We start from the raw sequence: 22,348 nt of genomic DNA, 5'->3' as shown, positions 1-22,348 counted from the left end.
AGAAGATGAAGTGGAGCAGGGAGAGACTTGAGGCAAGGAGGCCAACCAGCAGGCATTGCAATAGTCCAGGCATGAGATGATCGAGGATCTGCACCACATTAGTTGTAGTGTCCAAGAGAGAAAGAGGGTTATACAAGAGATGTTGCAGAGGTAGAAATAATAAGATGTGACAATAAATTGCTTATAGGGAGTGAGAAAGTAGAAAATGGCACCAAGGTTGTGAACCTGAGTGACTGGGAGGATAGTGGTACCCTCAACATTAATAGAGAAGTTAAGAAAAAGAGAGGGTTAGGTGGGGAAAGAAAATGAGTTCCGTTTTGGACTACAGGAGACCTACAGGACATCATTTTCAAGAGATCCTAAAAGGCAAGTGAAGATGTGAGACAGAAGGTCAGTAGAGAAGTTAGAGCTGGCCAAGTAGATCCTCGAATCATCTGCCTGGAGATGTTTATTGAAACCATGGGAGCTGATGAGGTCACCAAGAGAAATAATATAAAAGAAGAAAAGAAGAGGAGCTAGGACAGACCCTTAGGGACCTCCATGGTTAGTGGTCATGATGCGGGTGAAGATCCAGCAAAGGAGATAGAGAAAAAAGCAGTCAGACAGGTAGGTGGAGAACTAAGGAGAGTGTTATGAAAACCTATAGAGAAGAGACTGTCAAAGGAAAGAGGGAGATTGACTGTTCAATGCTGTAGAGGAGTCAAGAAGTATGAGAATTGGGAAAAGGCCATTGGTAATTTTGGAGAGAGCAATTGCAGTTGAATAATGAGGTCAGAAGCAAAACTGTAGAGTTAAGAAGAGTGAAGGGAAAGGAAGTGGAGGTATCTGTTACAGATGGACTTCTCAATGAGTTTAGCCCCAAAAGGGAGATGTGGGATGATAGCTGGCAAGTATCAAGATAGGATGGACCAAGTAAGAATTTTTTGAGAATGAAAGAGATGTGTTTGTAGGCAGTAGGAAAGGAACCAACTGAAGATTAATAAGAGAGGAGGGATGATAAGAGGGGGCAGTGTGCCAGAGAAGGTGGAATAGAATGGGATCACTTTACAGTCTTCCCAGCAGTTTTTTTTTAATGAAATAAGGAGTTTTTTCTTAGGCAATTTATATTTTTCACTTTTTCAAACACTGGTTTATTGAGTTTTAATGTTTCTGATTCTCCCTTGTCTAGTCTGTTCTAGTCTGATCTATATCTATTTTTTTAACCAATACCAGATGGTATTTTTAAAAAATAATTATTGCTTTATAATATAGCTTGAGGTCCAGAAGTGCTATTCCCCACTCTCCTACTTCTTTTGATCAGTTTTCCCCTGTCCACTTTAATTCCTACGTTTGGCAGCAAAGATCTCTGTAAATGAGTTAGTAAGGTAATTAAACGTCCACACTAGGGAAGGAAAAAGGAGAAAAACCAATGCAAAAACTTATGTGTCCAAATGGAATTTTAAAAAAGATATTGTGTGTACCTGACTGAGATCTGAGGAAGGGTCACAAAGAGTCAGACACAACTGGAAAATGACTGAACAAAAAAGCAGTAGGGTGATCCTCCATATCCCCAAGGCTCTGTCAGAGGTGGTGCACGTGACAGTGCTTCCAAAGATTGCTTCTCAGTTATCCCCTTTTATATAGGAAAAGTCCCATCTCTGATGTAAATTTAGCATGCCCCTCTCACTTTGGGAGGACTGCAAGGAAGGTCAGGTGATTGGTGGATAAACAAAAAAAAATCCCAAAGCATATTATTCTGCTTCCAGATCTATGCTTTGGGATTTTTTTTTTTTTATTAGCATTTCAGTTGATTGAGGGGACAAAGACAGGAGAAAGGAAAATGGAGAGAGAAACTGACTTTGGGGACTGTTTTCATGGAAGTAGGATCTTGCTCTTGACTACTTGGCCTTGGCTCAACTGCTGAGAAACTGTCCCTTGCACAGATGGTCATGAGCTCATACAAACAACAAAAGTTCGTTCATGGCCTGAATTTTTAATTTAACTCTCATGTGCTAGTCTCTAGATTCTGAAGTATGCAATAGATAACAGCAACCAGATTAACATTCTCGGGGCCTTTTGTTCAGTACCTCATACATTGTGGTATCTTGCATCAGTGAGATGGGTCAGCAGTCAGAATAAGACCTAGCACACCTAAGCAGAAATTGGAGACTATAGATATTGAATACAGTATGTATTGTCAAATACAGTTGATTTGTTTTACTGAGCTTTTTTTCTCTTTCTTTATTACAAGGAAAGGCATACTGAGTAGAGGGCCAAGGAGGGAAATGAATGTGATCCAAACCAAAATGTATCAGTAAAAATAAAATGAAAAAAAAACCCCACTTCCTAATTCTGGGGATTTTTAACAAATTTTTTAACAAATCACATACTCTCTTTGGTATTATCTACTTGACCATTACTCATTCTCTTTTGTCTGTCTTTCAGTCTTCCACCGTTTTGTTTTTGTTTTTGTTTTTAAAGAGTTATGGCTAAGAAATAAAGTGCTTATTTAATTAGGTCTGAACTGGTCAGCCATTAGCAGGCCCTTATTTAATATTTCATTAGCAATATTCTGTTCTCTTGGAAAGGGAACGCATTTTTCCTAAAGTTATTGATTAAAGTTACCTACTGGTCAAAAAATACTAGCTGTTCTGAACTGTGCAATAATGATTTTTGATAGAATCTTAGTGATTTCTCATCTTCTTCTCAGTCTTCTGAATCCCCAAGGCTCTTTTTGTATATACTTATCTTAACTAATTTGTGGTTTTTGTTGTATTATACTTTCTGTCTTCTCTATCAGAATATAAGTTCAAGGAACAATACCTGGTTTGCTCAGTATATGATTTATTATGTGAATGGTGGTTTGGTGGAAAGATTAGGAGGCTGGGAACTAAGAGATCTAAGTTCTAAAAAGACTATACCTATTTATGTGACACTTTAACATTTTCCAAGTACTTTCCTCACAATCCTGTGAGAGTGGAAAGTTTTAGTCCTGGCTCCATTACTAATTGGGTGTATAACTTTGGTCAAGTTACTAAATCTCTCTGGGCCTCAGTTTTTTCAATTGTAATCTGAAGTTGGTTCAATTAAGTGGTCTCTGAGGTTTTCTGTAGCCTCTCAATTTTATATTAAGTAGAATGAATAGAGAAAGTGCAGTTTTTAGTTAATGGTCAGTTTTCTTTCCAGAACTAGAACTAGCTGAATACATTCTATTTACCTATGAATTTAAATTTTTTTTTCATCCAGACACAGTAGAGAAGGGAGAATAAATAGCTTGGTAGTTTTATGTCTCTTTACTTTGCTCTCTCTGCTTCTTTTGTGCTTATTGTACTTCCTTGTAATAATATCATCTTCAATACATTGCACCTTTCTCTAAAATTAATAATGTGTATGAAATGTCGGTTTCTTTTGCTGAATAATGTTACCATAAGCTTGTTATAGGTGACTACTATCTAAAGTAATCAACTGAAAGAGAACTATGTTTTTAAGAAATTTTCTTCTTTTGAGAAAAAAAAGGATCACTTTTTAAAAAAGCTATAGATGCGGTTTCTGATTCCAGTGATCTTCTTCAAGAGGCGGGGGATGCTGTTTACTTGGTTATAAAAAAGCTTCCTATTGTTTCTCAAGAATACTACAGAATAATAATATAGCAGTGTTCTGTCACTGGATTGTCCTTTCCAAGGCTTTAAAAAAAAATTCCAGAGATGTAATATTTTCTTTATCTGTTTCATGCAAGCATATCAATTCTGTATGATAAAGAAATTTACTCTCAGATTATATAAAACAAATTCAGTTATTTAGACACAAAATTTTATATACTTTTCCATTGACACAGTGGTAGTTGTAAGTCTGAGATACATCCTGCCTGGCCTTGGAATCAGAAAGATATGGGTTGAGATTCAGGCTGTGCCTTACTGTGTGACCATGGAAAGGTCAATTTAAACTCTCAAAGTCTTGAGCTCTGGGTACAGAAAGGCAAAAATCAAAGTAGCCAATCAAGTAGTCAACAAGCATTTACGAAGTACTTACTATGAGCCAGACATTGTGCTAAGTGCTGGGGACACTAAAACAGTCCCTTTTCTCAAGAGACCTCACAGTCTAATGGAGGAGATGACATGCTAACAACTAAGTACAAACAGAATAAATTGGGGGTAGTGTCAGTCTCAGTTAAGGAGGACTGGGAAAGGCATCTTGCAGAAGATGGAACTTCAGCTGAGACTCGAAGGAATCCAGGAGGCCAGGATAAGAGAGATCATTCCAGGCATAGGGGACAGCCAGTGAAAAGTGATTTGGAATCTGGAGATGGAGTGTCTTAAGACATCCAAGGAACAGCCTGGAAACCATGTCGCTGTATTGCAGAGTATGTGGAGATGAATAAGGTATAAGAAGACTGGAAAGGTGAAAAGCTTTAAAAAGCAATAGGATTTTATGTGATCTGCAGGTGATAGGGAGCTTCTGGAATGAATGGAATAGGGAGGATGATAGGGTCAGACCAGTATTTTAGGAAGCTTGATTTGAAGCTGAGTAGAGGATGAAGTGGAGCAGAGAGAGACTTGAGGCCAGGAGTACCTGCCTTGAAGGAGCTTATGTTCTTTTGGGAAAAGCAGCCTGTACAAGAGATAAGTAAATACAAAATATATACAAAGTAATTTTGGGGGAGGGAAGGCAGAGGGGGTTGCAGGTCTTATGTAGGAAATGGTACTTCAGCTGATCCTTGCAGGAAAACTAGAGATTCCAAAACTGTAAATTTACAGAGTTGTTGATCTTCCTAAGTACAGAGATTTTCCATCCACAAGTGCCCTGACATTGAAATTACTAGTCCAGGCTAAAATAAAGAAATCCCCAGTGCTCAGCTTATTTTTAATAAATGCTTATTAAATTGAAGTGCCTGCTGTGTATAAGGTACCAAGGGATTCTAAGACAAAAACAAAGTAGTTCTTTCCCTCAGGGATCTTACATTGTATAGGAGAGGTGTACAGCATGTACACAAGTAAATTCAAAGTAATTAAGAGGTAGCAAGAGGTGCATTGGATAGAAACCAGGACCTGGAGTCAAATTCTGCTTCAGTTACTTAATAGCTGTGCCACCCTGGGCCAGTCACATAACCCCTGCCTGTCTCAGTTTCCTCATCTGAAAAATGGGGATAATAATACCTACCTCCAAGGGTAGTTTTGAGGATAAAATGAGATGATAATTATAAATTGCAAACCTTGAGGTTCTATAGAAATACTAGCTATTCATTTTGAGAGAAAATGAGTGCCCCAAACTGGGGGTGGGGAGGAAGGAGAGATCAGGAGAGGCCTTATGTAGGAGATGGTACCTGAGCAGTGCTTTGAAGGAAATTAGGCATGTTAGGCATAGATGAGAGAGTTCATTTCAGAGGGTACCACTTGGGCAAAGACTCAGGCCAGAGAAGGAATGCTATGTTGTAGGAGCAGCTGGCAGGCCAGTTTTACAGTAACAGAAAACTTTGTGTAGGGGAAGTAATATAAAATAACACACTGGAAAGGTCGGAGCCAGGTAATGGAAGGCTTGAAATCTAGAAATAAGAAGTAATGAGTGTAGACTCTGAGTGCAGATAAGGTAATAAATGGAAGAATATTTTTTTAGAGTGTAATGTTTTCTGCTGGCCTTTTAAAAGTTAGGAACTTCCCTATAAATATGCCTGTTACCAAATTTCATTTAGATGAATTAAAGCAGATTTCATGTTTTCATATAGTTACTATGGTGGTAGGTGTTTATGTACAGAGGACTATTGTGACATAACCTAACTCATTCAGAGAAATACCCTAGAATTTCATTTTACATTGTCTACCAAGACCTGTTGAGTCTGGCAGCTCTTGCCCTTCCAGGCATTGAGTAGTGGTGTCCAATCCCTCTTTTATCAGACTAGTGCTAAATCTCCAGCCCTTCAATACCATTTTAGCCAATAAAGTCAGGACTCACTGAAGAATAAATCTTGTCTTTGTTTCTGAATAACCTGGAATTGAAAAAAGGTGAGTGTAAATATGGCATAGCAGCAGTTTCCTAATCTAATGGGAGCACCAACCATTCATTTCTGGGAATCATATGATGATGAAAGTTATCATTTTCTTGCAGAGATGCTCTTATTCAAAATATTCTGAAAATCCTTCAGCTGCATGCGTATATGTCTCTATGTGTGTCTGTGTTAAAATCCCACATATCCTCAATCTCAATGATGCATGTAGATTAAAAAAAAAAATCAACCCATTTATTCCACCACCTGGAACTTGTTAGAAACTCAGATTGGAAAATCAAGTAGGAGGAAAATCCTACCTATGGGAAATCCTTCCCCATAGAAAGGATTAGTTTCTGCAGTTTCAGGCAGTACTTATATAGCAGGAAAAGCACAGATCAGTCAGTAAGCATTTATTAAGCACCTGCTGCATTCCTTGGCTACTTCTCCTATCCCCTTCAACCAAAAACACATAACATTATTTCTCAGAATGAGCCTATGTAATTGGAGTTGAAGCTACAGGTAAAAATTACCATATGAGTCTCAATATTGGTGAAAAGACCAGTCCTTAAGCATCAACTCTTTAAGACTGTTCGACCAGCCAACATTTTATGACTGCACCTACAATTTGCAATTCCCTTTCTCTCTGGGAGTGTTGTTCAAAAAGATCTGAGCTGCTTCCTGCCATCAGCGATCCTCAGACACAACTCTCATGCACTTGCCAAACCTCACTTGTATTCAGTCCCTTTATTCAGTCTCTTTGCTCCTCTGCTCCACACAGTTTCCTCATTAATTGCCTCTGTAGTATTGCTCATAGGGTGCTACCTTCATTCTTCACTATGCTCAGCAACTCCTTTTGGATTTGACCAAAAAGTCACTGAATCAAGAAGTACTTTCCCTCTGTCAGGAATGCTTCTCCTCTTCTTCTTTTGTTCTATGTCCTTCAAAACTCAGCTCAAAGTCTTTCCTGGTCATCTGTCTTTTCTATACCGCTAATTTGACAGTTTTGTACTGCTGCTTCTTAAAAATGTATTAAAAGCTTATCATTGAGCATCCACACAGCCAACTAACCTTTTAAAATAATTTTATAATTGCATTAATTTCAACATAAAACGTATCATGATTTTTCAGATGTTCCCTATAAATCCTCACGATTCTTTTTCATTCTCATTCCCTTTTTCGTTTGTCACAGTGTATATTCTATTCTATTCTTCCTTCTTTTCTCTTGAACTATTAGTTAATTTTGTATTGCTTAACTTTTTCATATTTTTATCTCTTCAACTAGATTATAAACTTACTGAGAGCATGGATTGCGTTTTATTAGCCCAGCATAATGCCTTAGGAGCTTAGTAAATATTTCTTGATTTGAATCCTTTTCTGAGTAGTCATATCCTATTCTTGTACTCTATGTCTCTTTAGCTCTTATATTTTATCTAGATTGTACCATGTCACTTTCCACCTGTTGGTAGACTGCTCTGAAAATGTTCTTATATAATTTTGCTTGCATTTTGTCTCAAGAGCAAGAGATATATATTTTTTATTCTCCATATTCTTCCCTCTGGCAGCTAATAATCCTTTATTGCTGCATATTGGCTTGTTAAACCTACAGCTGAACTATGTTTTTTGAGTCTGGTTTCGCTGCAGGTAGAAAGTATTTGGTTTTGCTCCCGTTGCATACTGTTGCTGCATTTCAGTTCACTATACGGAAGTTTTTGAGTATATTAATTGTCTTGCCTGCCCCAGGTTGCATTATGACCCCACACTATCCCCATCCTCCTTGGCATCTTATCTATCTCACCTTGTTACCAGCCTTCCCCTTTCTTACCAAATATCTGATTTCTGGAAAAAGCAAAATAGAAGAGATATCCATCTTCTCCTAGGCATGAGACTCTTCCTTTTAGTGGCAGCAGATTTGTGCACGTGATTTGTGTGGGTTGATAGAATCACTTGCCTTTTAAAAATACATTTTGTCTCTTAGTGCATAAACTATGAAGACAAGGATTAGTTCATGCCTTACATATCTTCAGTGCAATATTGACATTTAATAAATGTTAAGAGTAACAAGTAATAGTGGTAAAAGGAACAGAACGCACTGTGTACATCACTTCTTACCAGGACACTGACACCTGTTTGTAAGAAGTAGCTTTACCTACCTTATTAAGTAGAATGCTATGAGGTTCCTTGCAATGCTTAGTTTTTTTGGTTTTAGTTTTGTTTTTTTTTTTAATATTATGCCAGTTTATTTTTTGGTTTTAGTTTTGTTTTTTTTTTAATATCATGCCAGTTTATTTCTTAACAATGGTTTTAAAATAGTCTATTGAATATATCTTTGCTATATTTTGGGGCTTTGAAAGGTAATGTAAAGAACCACTTGTCTTCAGTGGATGTGGGTGTTTCCCCCATTGGTGCAGATTACAGCTATCTGTGTTCCCTCATCTTATGCAACTTTTGTCCATGTCCTGTGAATCCTCACAAAGGAGGCTGGTGGCCTTCCTCTGGATCTTCTGATTTTGCTTGACTAATTGTAGTTCAGAGCTTGTCTCTCAGTATGGGACTGTAACCCCCTCTTTTTGTGTCACACATCTCTCTTATGACATCCTTTATATGGCATAAGTATCCACAAGAAATTTAAATGACCATTGTTGTATTTAGTCTAGTTTAGCCACCATTGACTGGTAATCATATAGTGATTCCTAGCCTATAGGCCAGTTATTACAAAAGGGTCTTTGAATCTATAAACAACATTTCTTCTGTAGCCTGCATAAATAATATATCTTATAAATGGGTGTTATTTTCAAATGTACTTAGATGCCATTGTGATAAATGAAACACAAATTTATTTAAGAACCACTGAATTCATAGTATCTTTTGGTCATGTATTTTCTCAAAAAACAAATATGTTGAAAGAAATCTGAGTTGTTTTTTTTTTAGGCTTAAGGGCTAATTCAAATGGGAGCCACAAAGTAAAAAAAAAAGATTTCTCTAAAGCAGAAACTCATATATTTGAGATAGTCACACTAACATTTTTTCTCAGAAGAACTGATCCTGTTGATATATATCTAGATGAATGCTCAAGAATCAGCCCGCATTTTTTCTTCCTTCCTAAGAACCTATTGGATGAGAAATAGGTACTTTACTGGGATACACCATAGTTTGGGTTGGGAAAAAGGGAAATAGAAGATCATTAAAGTTCTTTCTAGCTCTTACTATTTGTTTTGTGCTTTTTTTTTCCCCCTTTTTGGTGAGGCAATTGGGGTTAAGTGACTTACCCAGGGTCACACAGGTAGTAAGTGTCAAATGTCTGAGGCCGGATTTTGTCCTGACTCCAAGGCCGGAGCTCTATCCACTACGCCACCTAGCTGCCCTGAGTTTTGTGCTTTCTGAGTGTAAGCCAGTTTGTGAATTTTTACAGGAAAAGCCAGTTTTTCTAGAGCGGTTTACTATTTGATTGTATATGCTTTCTGCTTTCCTCTTACATCCTGTGTTCTCGTTCTGTTCAACTTTTGTTGCCATGTAAAGGATGTCATAAGAGAGGTGTGTGACACAGAAAGAGATGGTATAGTCTCATACTGAGAGACAACCCTTGAATTACACTTAGTCGTGCAATAGCAGGGGATCCAGAGGAAGGCCACCAGCATCCCTTGTGAGGATTCGTAGGACATGAACAGAAGTAGCATAGGATGAGGGAACACAGGAACACAGGATTCATAAGTTTGCCTCAGTTGGTTTGTGCTGCTTGGTGTCACAGTTGTTGAGCTGACCTTGCAGTGCCCCATGATTCCTTTCCTTGGAAATTATTTTCTGTCATCTTGATAACAAAAATCAGAAACAAAGTTCACTAAATTAAAATGAGAATGAAAAATCTTCTGAATAAGATTGCTTTCTGTCACAGTTACAGAGAAGTTAAGATGCTTGTGCTTTGAAACATTTAGGAGCTGAGGGAAGGCTGTTCGAAGGTAGGTGGCCCAGGTTCTAGTTCAGGGCTTGCTGCCGCTGCCAGCACTTACTGCCTGTATGGGCCCCCAGTGCAGCAGTAGGGCCTTCAGGTCAGAGACTTAGAGCTGGAAGGGACCTACCTTCCAAGTCATGTATTCTAACCTCTTCATTTTACACGCAAGGAAAATGAGACTTGAAAAGAGCTTAAATAATTTGCTTCAAATCACACAGGCTTGGACCCTAGTGTTCTGACTCCAAATCCACCCTCTTTCCACTGCTCCATGCTGCCTCAGTGAGAAGGGCACTCACGCCAGTTAAATCACGGGCCTTTGAAAGAATTAATTCAAATGAAAGCTATACTTTTCCTTCCAACTAGGACTTAAATGAAAACTGTAACTGGTGTTACTTTTCAGAGCACACATATACTTTTCCCCTTTCAAAAAAAGCTATCATTTTAAAGGTTATAGCCTATGTATAGAGTGGCTGCTTATATTCAGACCAATATAGGTAATATTTAAAATGAGTCATAGGATACAAAGATCATGTTGTTGGAATTATTTAAATGTTTGGTACAGCAGTTTAAAGGTCTAAAGATAATCCATGATAAAAGTCTGCTCCCATGCTGGAGCCGTTGTAAATGAATGAAAAAAACATTTTTAAGTGTTTGCGCTGTGCTAAGCACTGTGAAGCTTGAGAAGTCCTGTCTCATACATTTCAGATAATAAACCTATGAGTGAGACTAGTGCTCTCTGGACCTCAGTTTCCTTATCATAAAAGGTGGTGGAAGAAGAGTATGATCTCTTCCAGCTCTAAAGTTCTGTTATTAAGAAAACCCACATGTGATTCCCTATTAGAGGTCTCCACACACAGGTCTGGTTCAACTCTGTGAAGGCAAGTCTTGATCTTAGGTCTTGTTCAATTATATTCTATGTGACTTGAGGTTTTTACTCTGTACTCTAGTTGAGGAAGGTGGCCTAACTGGCAAGAGGGTCATAGGTGTCATCTGCAAAAGATGATAAGTCAAGTATGAGGCTTATTGATATACTCAGGGAATGAGATAATTTTCTCCCGAGTTTTGGAAATTGTCTTCTGATAATGGTATTCTCCAACTTCTCTGTTTTGCCATTGGGTTTCAAATCTTTTCTCTTAAATTACTGACATTTCCTAGCCACTTTACCTTTAGGGGATAGGGACTGGACCAGTAGTTTCATTGCTAAAGGGGAACCCCCAAGTGAGGAAACCACTACTACTAATGCAGGTCACCACTTTTCAATTTTTAGCCATAGAGACTTTCCAGAACAATAAAAGAGGTTAACAAGTGACTTGTTTAAGGTCACACAGCCATTATGTGTCAGAATCCAAGCGAAGGTTCAAAACTTCAAGGCCTGCTCTCAATCAATTAGTAAACATTTATTGACTACCTGTTATGTGCCAGGCACTATGCTAAGTGCTGGTGAAACAAAAAGAGGCAAATGACAGACCCTGTCCACAAGGAGCTTATAATCTAACGGGAAAGAAAACATGCAAATAAATATATAAAAAGCAAGCAATATACAGGAAAAGTAAGAAATAATTAAAAGAGAGAAAAGCACACATAGTTCCTCTGACATTTCCCAGCCACTTAACATTTAGGAAGACAGTCATGTGGGATGTGCTGTGAGAAGGCAAGGAAGAGGTTGATAAGGGTGGCGAGAAAGACCATCATGGGCACCTATTTTTTCCCACCTGAACTAAGATATATGCCATGTGTTTCTCTGTTAAACAACATATACTTCTTGGTGATTTGGAAATGGAGGAGTCAGCATTTGAACAAGGCAACAAAATACTTACTCAGATCATTCCCAAATCTGTATCTCCATCCTGAATTTCTAAATGCTGTGTGTGTGTGTGTGTGTGTGTGTGTGTGTTCCTGTGTTCCTTCATTTTCTTTTTTTTCCCCAACTGCCTCCTGGACATCTGCCTGGATGTCCTGGCACATCAAATTCAGTATGCTGCAAAACTCAACTCATAAGCTTACCTCCACAAATCTGTCCTTTCTCATTTTCCTATCATCATGCTATCCTTCACTCGGACTCTTCAGGAATAGTCTGTCTTGCCCCCAACAGTCAGTTGCTAAATCCTGATTTTGCTTCCACAATATCTCTTAAACCTTTTCACTCCTGTTGCTACCATCCAAGACCAGAACCTCATCACCTCTTACCTACTATACCAATTAATTAAGGCCGTATCATCTCCCCCTGATAGACTTCCACAGTCAAATTGTTCATCTTGTCTCTAGTCTTTCCCTGCCCCAAGCAGTTTTCCTCACCCAAGCAATCTTATGGGTATACTGTTCCTACCATGCCACTCCCCAGTCTTCTAAATGTGAGCTCTTTAGTCTGGTATTGAAAGCCTTCTGCAGTTTTTCTACATGGTATCTTTCCAGCCTTGTTTTAAACTTACTCCCTATTACACACATTAGACTTTACATACTTAGATACTGTTATTTCTCAACCATTGCGCATGTAGAAGAACTATGTGTGCTTTTCTCTCTTTTAATTATTTCCTACTTTTCCTGTATATTGCTTGCTTTTTATATATTTATTTGCATGTTTTCTTTCCCGTTAGATTATAAGCTCCTTGTGGACAGGGTCTGTCATTTGCCTCTTTTTGTTTCACCAGCACTTAGCATGCCCTGTGTCTGGAATGGGATCTTCTCCCTCATCTTCCTTAGTGAAAATGCTTCCCTTCCTTCAGGGCCCATGAAGCTTTCCCTGAACATAGGGTAATAGGATCAAAGTCTAGAGGTGGAAAGAACTTCAGAGGCCTTCACTTTACAGATGAAGAAATGGAAGCCTCAGTCAGGTTAAGACACTAAGGCTTTCCATATTTCCTCCTGTTCATATTTATCAAAAGTTTTAATATTCAGTTATATTACTATATCATGATTCAGTCATTGGACATGTAGGTTATTTCCAGTCTTTTGCTAATAAAAATAATGCTATGAATATTTTTATACCTGTATCCTCTTCATGATACCTTTAGGATAAAGTCTGAGCAATGAAATCTTTGAGTCAAAAGATATAATTTTGTGAATTCGTTGCTTTCTAAAATATTTTCACCAGACTACTCATTTCTCTGAAGCCCCACCAGCCTACTCATTTCTCTGAAGCCCCACCAGCATTGAAATTGATGCCCTGCCTTTTTTACTTTTACCTGTTTTCTTAGCTATATAAAATAGTTTCTTAACATTATCTAGATTTTAATTTCTCTGATTAGGGAATTGGAGCATCTTTTCATATGGCTATTGATATTTCATCCAAAAACATTGTCTCCTCATGCCCTTTGATTATTGTTGCATTGTAGAGTATGTCTTTTGTCTTTTTTACCCTTTAATATTTTTACACATGCTTTCAGAGATATGTATCAGTTTCTTAAGAATTCTAGATCAGTCATCAGACATTTATTAAGTCCTTACTACATACCAGGCACTGTGCTAATACTTAGAAAATAAATGCAAAAGTGAGATGGTGCCTGCCATGAAAGAGTTTCTGTTCAGACTGGGGAGATATATACAGCAGTGGCCTAAGAATTAGGGAAAAGAGCAAAGGACTATTTAAGAAGGCAGCGCTTAATACTGTCATCTTGAAGGGAGCAAGAAGTTCCAAGAGGATGGAACATCATAGGCATGAGAAACAGACTGTGTGGAAGGCACAGAGTTGGGAGATACTGAACCTTTGTTGTATTATGTTTATTTGGGACTGGACTAGTCATTTCACTGATCTAGGGAACTCTGGCACCTGTTTTACAGTTTAGAGTATCAGTGTTGCCTGGGTTACCAAAAGAGTACCCAAGGTCACACTGTATGATAGATCAGAAGTGAACTCAGGTTTTCTTGACTGCCTAGTTAGTTGACTTTCCATCTACCACATGCTCCATGCTGCCTCTTCTTATGATGTATTGTAATTAATGCAGATATTTTCCCCTAATCTTCTACTCTAGACACAGTGGATCTTGTGCATAATTATCTTTCTCTTATCAGAAACATTGCTTTTGTTGCTAATAATTTCTTCTAATTAATATATATGTAATTTTACCCAATCTTTATAGATTGATTACAGTCATTTTGTATTCTTTTTCAACTAGAAAGTCACTTTACATTTAGCAGTTACATTGTACTTTGTACTGTGGTAGGTACTGTGTAAGATGCAATATGATCAAATGTCCTTGAAAAGCTTATAATCTAGTAGTATTGGGATAGGACATTCACAAATAACTACAAAATGGTAATGATCATTCATAACTTGATAGGATAACAAAAAAGTTCATGGACGAGGTAGTAACTATACTAGGTCATAAAGAATTTCAGTAGGTGAAAATGTATGGGATGAGACATTTTTAAAAATTTTTTTTTGAGACTTTTAAGCATAAAGAGATAGTCAAATTAACAAGCAAACATTTTATTAAATGCTTATTTACCAGGCACTGTGCTAAGGATACAAAAACTGCTCTTAAGCTCAAACAGTCCACTCTCAAGGAACTTTAGTCACTATATACAAACAATATATATCCACATTAAATTGGTTAATTTCAGAGGGAAGGCACTAAGAACAAGGAAGACTGGGATATGCTTCTTTCAGAAGGTGAGACTTTAGATGAGATTTGAAGAAAGGTGGGGAATCTGGGAAGTAGAGATGAAAGTGTGCACAAAGACCAGAAAATTGGAGAAAGGCAATATGAAATCAAGGAATGAAAGGTGATGTGGTGTGTCTGGAAGTGTAAAGTGCATAAAAGGAATAATATATTTTAAGGTAGTGCTTTGAATTTCAAACAACAATTGCATTTCATTTCCTAAATGAAATGTTGTTTCTCATGTATATGTCAAAATTATACAAGATTGCTTGAAAGATATGAGAGCCTTTTAAAATATTAGCAAATAAGGAAATTGAAGCGCAAGTAACACTCTGATAAATAATATCAGATTTGACTTATGCCAATATTCTGACCCTGGCAGGCTAACATCCAAATGCTATTTCAGGACAATCCATTCCACAGAAAAGAGGCAACCTGGATCTTTGTTGTTTAAAACACAACACAACACAAGATAGGGCATCCAACTCCAATAGACTTTGATTCCAATTCAAGAAGCTCTGTATAGGTTTATTTAGGAAGCCAGTCTTCCTATGTCAGATACATTGTTACTTCATAAGTAGTTTGTGCTCTCTGCCCACTCAAGAGCTTGGTTATGTTTAGGATGAGGATGAAGTTAATCAGTTGTGTACCCTGAACTACTGAATCCAAGACTTTATCAGTGTAGGAAAAAAGGAAGGAAAATGAGCAAGTTTTTTGTTAGGGCAGTGCCACAAGCTTTTTATCTAAGGAGGTGGGTGAGTGGAGTTGAACTGATGATGAAAACAGGGTCACTGGACCTAAAAAGGGAAAATACTTTTCAAGGACAAAGTCATCACTGTTCATTTCAGTTCAGTAAGCATTTATTAAGTGCCTGCTAGGTGTAAAACACAAGACTAGCTGTTGGGGATACAAACACACACACACAAAAAGAAACCATTCTGGGGTAGGTAAGTGTATGTTTCATTTGGCCCTTAACTATCCCCCATATAATTTTAAGTTTCAAGGAAGTAAGAATTATTTACTCTTAGATCTCTGTATCCCTCAGGACTTGGCACATTGACTAGCACAAAGGTGCTTTATAGATGTTTGCTGAGTTGAATTGAACCTCCCTCAAATCAACTATAACATTTATGTATTTAGTACCTGTTGTATGCTTAGCACTGTACTAGGTAAAGTAGGATAGAGAAAAATATAAGAAATGTTCCTTGCCCTGCACTATGGGCACAATGAGATAATACATAATTAAATGCTGAATAGAGGGAGGGAGAAATCTTTGGGGCCTGCAGCAGTAAAGGAAGACTTCATGGAAGGCTGGGCTTTGAAGGATGAGTAAATCTGAGTGGGTAGAATGGATAATAGAGATCACGTTAGGTAAAGTGATGAGGAAGAGCAAAGATGTCAAGGTAGGAATGAACAGATTAATAAATAAAAAATTAATACTACAGAAGTTGAGCCAAGATGGCAGAGTAGCAGAAAAAAGTGCAGCCAAGCTCTTGTCCAGAGAACTCCAAACAGAAGTAGAAAATGCACTAGATCAAATACTGATGGAGAAATCCCCCCAAAATCACAGTGAATCCTTTGTCCAGTCCAGGATGGTGTAGGGGACAGATCTATGAACACTGGGGATGGATAGTTGGGCCAGGAGCATGCTGTGCACTGAGCACTCCAGTGCCCAGGGAAGGACTGTGAACCAGAACAAGAGGAGGTCTTAGAGCCATACCAGAACATTGCAACAGGGACAGATGCTAACTGGCAGCTTTGTTACCTACTACTCAGTTCCAGGTCATAGATCTAGGGCAGACTGGAAGAGGTCCTGTACTGGGGGTAGTGTTTTCCCGCTGGGAGACCCTGAATGGTGTACTGAGAAAGGAAAAAGTTCAGAAGCAAGCACCAGTTTGTGTGGCTTAGACACCAGGAACACACTGGGGTTCTCAGTTCCAGCATCTAGCCCAGCCTTCAGAGGAGTAAAAAGAACAGACATCCCAGACCAAAAGGGAGCCTGAAGTTCTGTCACTGAACCACCAGAACTTCCTGGTTGCCTGATAGGGGCAGAGTTCAGCATAACTCTGCTGTTGCTCACATTAAAACCCAGGTCAGGAACTTGCAGAGGGTCAGACCTGGGAGAGAACAGTCAGACTTCATCCTGGATCCACTGAAAACTTACAGGTGTCCACCCTGTTCCTGATATCCAGGAATAAAATACTCAATATTCTTAAGAAAGCAGCAACAGGATCAGCCAAGACCTTCCCTTACTTTCCCTCCAGAAGTGTGGCAGAGCCTAGCCCTGACATCAAGTCCAAAGTCAGGAAGTAGGCTGGAAGAATGAACAAACAAAAAAAAAAGAATTCCACCATAAAGAGCTATTATGGTGGCTAAGATGTTCAAGACAAACACAGAAGAAAAACATTATTCTAAAGCATCTAGGGGGCAGCTAGGTGGCACAGTGGCTGGCCCTGGATTCAGGAGGACCTGAGTTCAAATCTGGCACGTAACACTTACTAGCTGTGTGACCCATTGCCCAAGCAAAAAAAATTAAAAAATAAAAGAACTAAAGCATCTAAAAGGCAATCCTCAGAGGAAATCACAGGTTGAGCACAAGCTCAACTAGAATCCTTGGACGGGATGAAACAAGAGTCACAAAAAGATTTTTTAAATGTTTTTTATAAATTAGATTTGAGATCTTGAAGGAAAAAAAATGGAAATGAGAGCTTTGGAGGAATTGGAAGACAAATGAAGTGTGGCACAAGACCTTGTATGATGATCAACTGTGAATGATTGAGCTATTCTAAACAATACAATGATGCAAAAGAATTCCAAAGGACGTATGATGAAAAATGCTACCCACCTCCAGAGAAGGAACTGATGGCATGTGAATGCAGATGGAAGCATAGTTTTTACACTTTCTTTTTTTGGTCTGTGTTTTCTTTTGCATCAAGGCTAATATGGAAATGTTTTTCATGCCTTCACATGTATAATATATATCAAATTGCTTGCCTTATCAAGGAGAGTGAGGGAACTCAGAATTTAAAAAAAAATTGTTAAAAATTTTTATATGTAATTGAGGAAAAATAAAGAGAAAAAAATAAAAAAATTTTTTAATTATCTAATGAAAAGCACTGTGACCAAATCCAATCTAACTCCTGTATTGCAGTTCTCTTGTAGAAATTATTAGCAATCTTATGAACTTGTGAATCAAAAAAATAAGCTGAGATCTAATCCAAGCAAGCCAATAGAACTGTTAGGCAGCTGGGGCCTTTTGTACTTTTCTGAAAGTATACTTCATATGATATTACAAATTCCCATAAAGTCAACTTAACTATTTTCTTATTCCCCAGCAATACTTCCCAAATACTCTACTTCCCAGCTTACTTTCTGATAAAGAAGCTCCAGCACAGGGATCTGGTTTATAAACCCAACTTCTTATCTTGAGTCACCAGTTTCCCAGCAAACAGAACCTAGCTGAAGCCCAAATGGCAAAATTAACAATTTCCATCAGATTCCTTCCAAGCACATCAGATTTTATAATTACTTGTTGGGACCAGTAAAGTCAATTCTAAGCCTTTTGCTCCTGGATAATCTCAGTCCAAACTCAGAAGTGGGATTTTTGCAGCAATTTGGTTGTACTCCTGTTTTCTGGGGAAGGCCTGAGGCCAACTATGTGTAAAAGGATGTGCATCCATGGGACTCAGTAGCTCTGGAAACACCATTTTTAAACTTCGTTCTTTCCTTAAAATCACACCTTCAGTAGACAAAGGAACACAGGTGTTGTGATGACTGTATACTGGATATTGACAGACTGGGCTAATGTTGGCATTCCCAAATAAAGCTATTCAGAGTAGCTTGATTTACAATCAGAGGTTATTGGAATTAGATGCTGTCTTTGTTATTTTGTTTTATACAAAGATCCAGATCACCTCTTTTGGAGATTGGATTTCTTAAAGTGAAATTAGGATGTTAGCTTGCCAAGTTCGGAATTGTATCAGAAAATGTTTCTGGGATATTTGGTCTATTTCTTCCCCTTAGAATCATGGGTAATCCAGAAGAGAGTGTGATACTCTTCAAGAAAACATTCCAGAAAACCTCACTAGCTTTCCCTGATTGTTTCTCTGCAGGACCAGAGGGGTGAAAGAGCTTGAAGACCTGCCCTAAGCCAAAATGTTATCTGAATTGGAGACACCGTCAGATGGAGTGGATGAATCTGAAAAAAAAAGCTATAGAGGACCTGAATGGGAAAATCATGCAAAGTGAGTGATTTAATTACACCAAGATAATAACTTTCTACTTTCCCTCACCAGATTCAGGTTTTTTCCTTTTTTAGGGTTTTATTTTGATATGGACAAACCTTGTGTTACACTGTCAACTTCACTTTACAGTAACAGTATAGGATCCACAGCATAAAAGAATTGCAGTGCAATTAAAACTCTGATGTTTTTATTCAGAACTTTTCCATTTTCTAAAATGTTTTCACATTGCTTATTTGATTCTCCCCTTAGGACAATAAGAAGTAGGTAACAGCAGTAGTTGTGAGACATTTCACAACAGCTTTTCATAACTTTATTTTTTCATTTTTTAACCCAGTGATTTTATATAAGAAAGAGTAATAGGAGAAAATGCATTTAACTTTGTCCTCTTCTTGATGCTTCTATCCCACTTGATATCTGTAGGCATCACAAGTCCTCTTGCCCTCCTCCAAGATTGATATGTAGTTTTTGCACAGTACCAAGTGCTTGTGTCTGAAGGACCTTAAGTTTGAAGATGGTGCTGAGACTTTTAGAGGATTGGGAGCCAAGGCAGTGCCCTGGCCTATCTGCAGAGTTCTCATTTTAGGGCTCCAAGTGACCCCTATTAAAAACAGACACTTAACCATTTGGGGTGATGAAGAGCTAGCTATTTCTATGCACTAGCTAGGGGATAGGCATATGAGGTGGCCTAGGATGACTCCTGGAGTTTTCTTGGGCTCCATTTGTCCCCTTGTTAGCAGGTGCATACCTATTTTTTCTCTCAACCATATTTTTTCTCCTTTTAGCTTTTGTGTACTGACTGGATTGCCAGGTGATTACCCAATCTTGTTCCACATTTGCAAATTTGCCTTCTCTTGTTTTATCTCTTGTAGGATTTTTTAAAGTGGTCTAATCCCAGAGACACTGTCACCAGTCACCTCCTTTACATGTATTTTTCCTGAGGCTTTAGTAAACACAGCTGGAGACTTGCCCTTGTCTGTTTGCATAATAGGCAAGAAGTGCTAGTGTGTTTGCATCATGAGGCCTCCGTCACTGAAGGTTGTCCCTGTGGCAGGATTCAGGGGAGACTTATTATCTCAGAGCTTTGCTCCCTTGAGGACATAGTGACTGTGAGACAGATTCATACCAGAGAATACATTTCTTCTGATGCTTAGGTAAATGTAGTAGCAGAATCTTTCACCTCACACTCAGAAGGGGAGGGGCTGGCATGAGTGGGTCACTTGTCATCACCTCTGTACCACGGTAGCCAGATCTTTGTCTCTTCTGTTCTACAGCATGGCCTGAAAATCACTCTGTCTCATAATAGGTTCTCTAAGGAACCGGGTTTCAGAAAGCTGCTTGTATAGTCTAGGGATTTGCTGAGAGCTCTCAATTTCACTGAGTTGTCCTTGGCTTTTCATCAGACCTAGAAGAAGGGCATGGTTTTCATCCAGAAATATGTAATTCTAATTTGGAGTCACTTTATCTTTCCCCAGACTCTAGTAATTCTTCTGCCGTCTTAACTTTACTAGGCAGCTGCCCTGTGGTGAGAACTCCCAGCTTTTGTGCCTAGCCAGATGTTCAGCCTAGGTCTGGTGAGCCAGTCCCAGCTTTTTGTCTCTCAGTGAACTGACTTGCTGGGATTTGGACTCTTGTTATGTATATTAGGGTTAGGATATACCAGTCTTACCCCAGCATATACACAGTGCAGAATCTTTGCTGAATGCCTGAGTTTGGTAATAAGTCCCCTTAAAGCATCTTGCAAAAAGTTCTGAACAGAGGACCTTGAGCTGAGATAAGGCTTACCTTCCAGCAGGCTCAACAAATCCTACTTCTGGCTCTCTCTCCACAGAAAAATGGACCTTTCCGAGCTTCTGAAGGAAGGGACTAAGGAGTCTCATGACCGTGCAGAGAATACCCAGTTTGTCAAAGATTTCTTGAAAGGCCATATCAAGAAGGATCTCTTTAAGGTTTGTACCCTCCATGGTGGTTCCTGATGATCTAAGAGCTTTAAGAGTATTAGAGGATGGGTAGGGCTGGGTAGGGTGGAAAAGGATGGTAGTGAAAAAGCTTTGTACCTACCCACTACTGTATGCTTCATACCAATGTGGGGATGGAAGACTGAATCTCTCTAGGAGGCTTCTCCAGAAGCTTCCAAAGAAGGTTGAGGCAACTGTGGTTGTATATAATCAAAAGTCAAAAATAAGCTTCCTAAGCATATTTCAAATGATGTCATTTATAAAAATTTGATTTGCACAATATGGTGGTCTGGGAACACTGTTGTGTAAAGTGATTTACACACATGCTTGTTTACCTCTTCTTTTTCTATTTTTAAAGCACAGTGGCTCATTGGAGACCTGGTCACCAGAGGATCTGCTAAAGGCATAGGGAGAGGGGATGGGGTCAATTTCAGGGTCCTCTAACTGCCTTAACTCTTGACTTCCTCAGAGGTTGGCATTGCCCTAGCAGGCAGGTCATTTTAAAGGCCAACCATCCAACAGAGGTTCTGTAGAAATAGCCAACAAGAATTTTGTCAGTTTCCCTGAGTGTCTGTTGTCTAACCAAAAGAGATATGGGAATGGAGGTGGTCACAAGTCTAAGCCAGAGAGCTCAGATCTGACAGCTTGTTTTATGTATGAAGATCTCTTTAGGGTTGTGCCTCTAAAGAATTTTCTTTCTGATGTTAAATAGCTATCAGCAATCATCCTTGATAAAAATTGCTAGTGAGCTAAATGATAGCCTGGAGCTCCTGACTCTTTAATACTCACATTCACACCTTTCTTTCACTTCTCCCTTACCCTATCCTTGACAGCTAGCTACCACTGCACTTTATTTCACATACTCGGCCCTAGAAGAGGAGATGGACCGAAACAAGGACCACCCAGCCTTTACTCCCTTGTATTTCCCCACGGAGCTACACCGCAAGGAGGCGCTGACCAAGGACATGGAGTATTTCTTTGGTGAGGAGTGGAGGGAGAAAGTGAAGTGCTCAGAGGCCACCCAGTACTATGTAGACCGGATCCATTACGTGGGGCAGCACGAGCCGGAGCTCCTAGTGGCCCATGCTTACACACGGTACATGGGGGACCTTTCTGGGGGCCAGGTACTGAAGAAGGTGGCTCAGCGGGTACTGAAGCTGCCAACCACTGGAGAAGGGACCCAGTTCTATGTGTTTGAGAATGTAGACAATGCCCAGCAGTTCAAGCAGTTTTATCGGGCCAGGATGAATGCCCTGGAGCTGGATCTGAAGACCAAGGAGAAAATTGTGGAGGAGGCTAACAGGGCCTTCGAGTACAACATGCAGGTACCAGTGGAGACATAATGGGGACAGGTGGGATTGGCTAGATTTCCAAGTAGGAAAGGGAACTGTTGGGCAGGAGAGGGGTTGAGCCTTAACTATCTTTAGGGCAAATGTGTGGGTGAGTGGTATAGGGGAATAGAGGTGGTATATTAGAATAGGGTGAATGTGGAATCAGCGGTCTGACCAAAGGTAACAAATGGAGTTAGCCACCACACTTTTAACTTGAAGATCTAAACCTGGCAGATGTTTTACTAAAGACTATGCTGGTCATAGCCTTTTGTTTCCAGTTTAAAAGTATTTCAGAAAATGCTGTGGTTTTCATTT

The 22,348-nt window shown here is 39.0% G+C and overlaps 1 protein-coding gene across 3 annotated transcripts in view; it reads left to right on the top strand.

Annotated features, from left to right (window-relative positions):
* HMOX2 (heme oxygenase 2) overlaps positions 1–22,348 on the top strand; it is a 33,359-nt gene that overhangs the window by 8,748 nt on the left and 2,263 nt on the right. For all 3 annotated transcript variants that reach the window (XM_027839715.1, XM_027839713.1, XM_027839714.1), the window contains exons 2-4: positions 18,616–18,747; positions 20,576–20,693; positions 21,536–22,027. In XM_027839715.1, coding sequence (XP_027695516.1) covers positions 18,659–18,747; positions 20,576–20,693; positions 21,536–22,027 — 699 coding nt within the window. In that variant the 5' untranslated portion in view covers positions 18,616–18,658. The remainder of the gene's footprint in view (positions 1–18,615; positions 18,748–20,575; positions 20,694–21,535; positions 22,028–22,348) is intronic.

The sequence above is a fragment of the Vombatus ursinus genome, unplaced genomic scaffold, assembly GCF_900497805.2.
Source record: "Vombatus ursinus unplaced genomic scaffold, bare-nosed wombat genome assembly UNPS02014832.1, whole genome shotgun sequence".
Classification (NCBI taxonomy): domain Eukaryota; kingdom Metazoa; phylum Chordata; class Mammalia; order Diprotodontia; family Vombatidae; genus Vombatus; species Vombatus ursinus.
The sequence above is the reverse complement of the archived record's forward strand: the minus strand, read 5'-3'. Positions and strand labels throughout refer to the sequence as shown.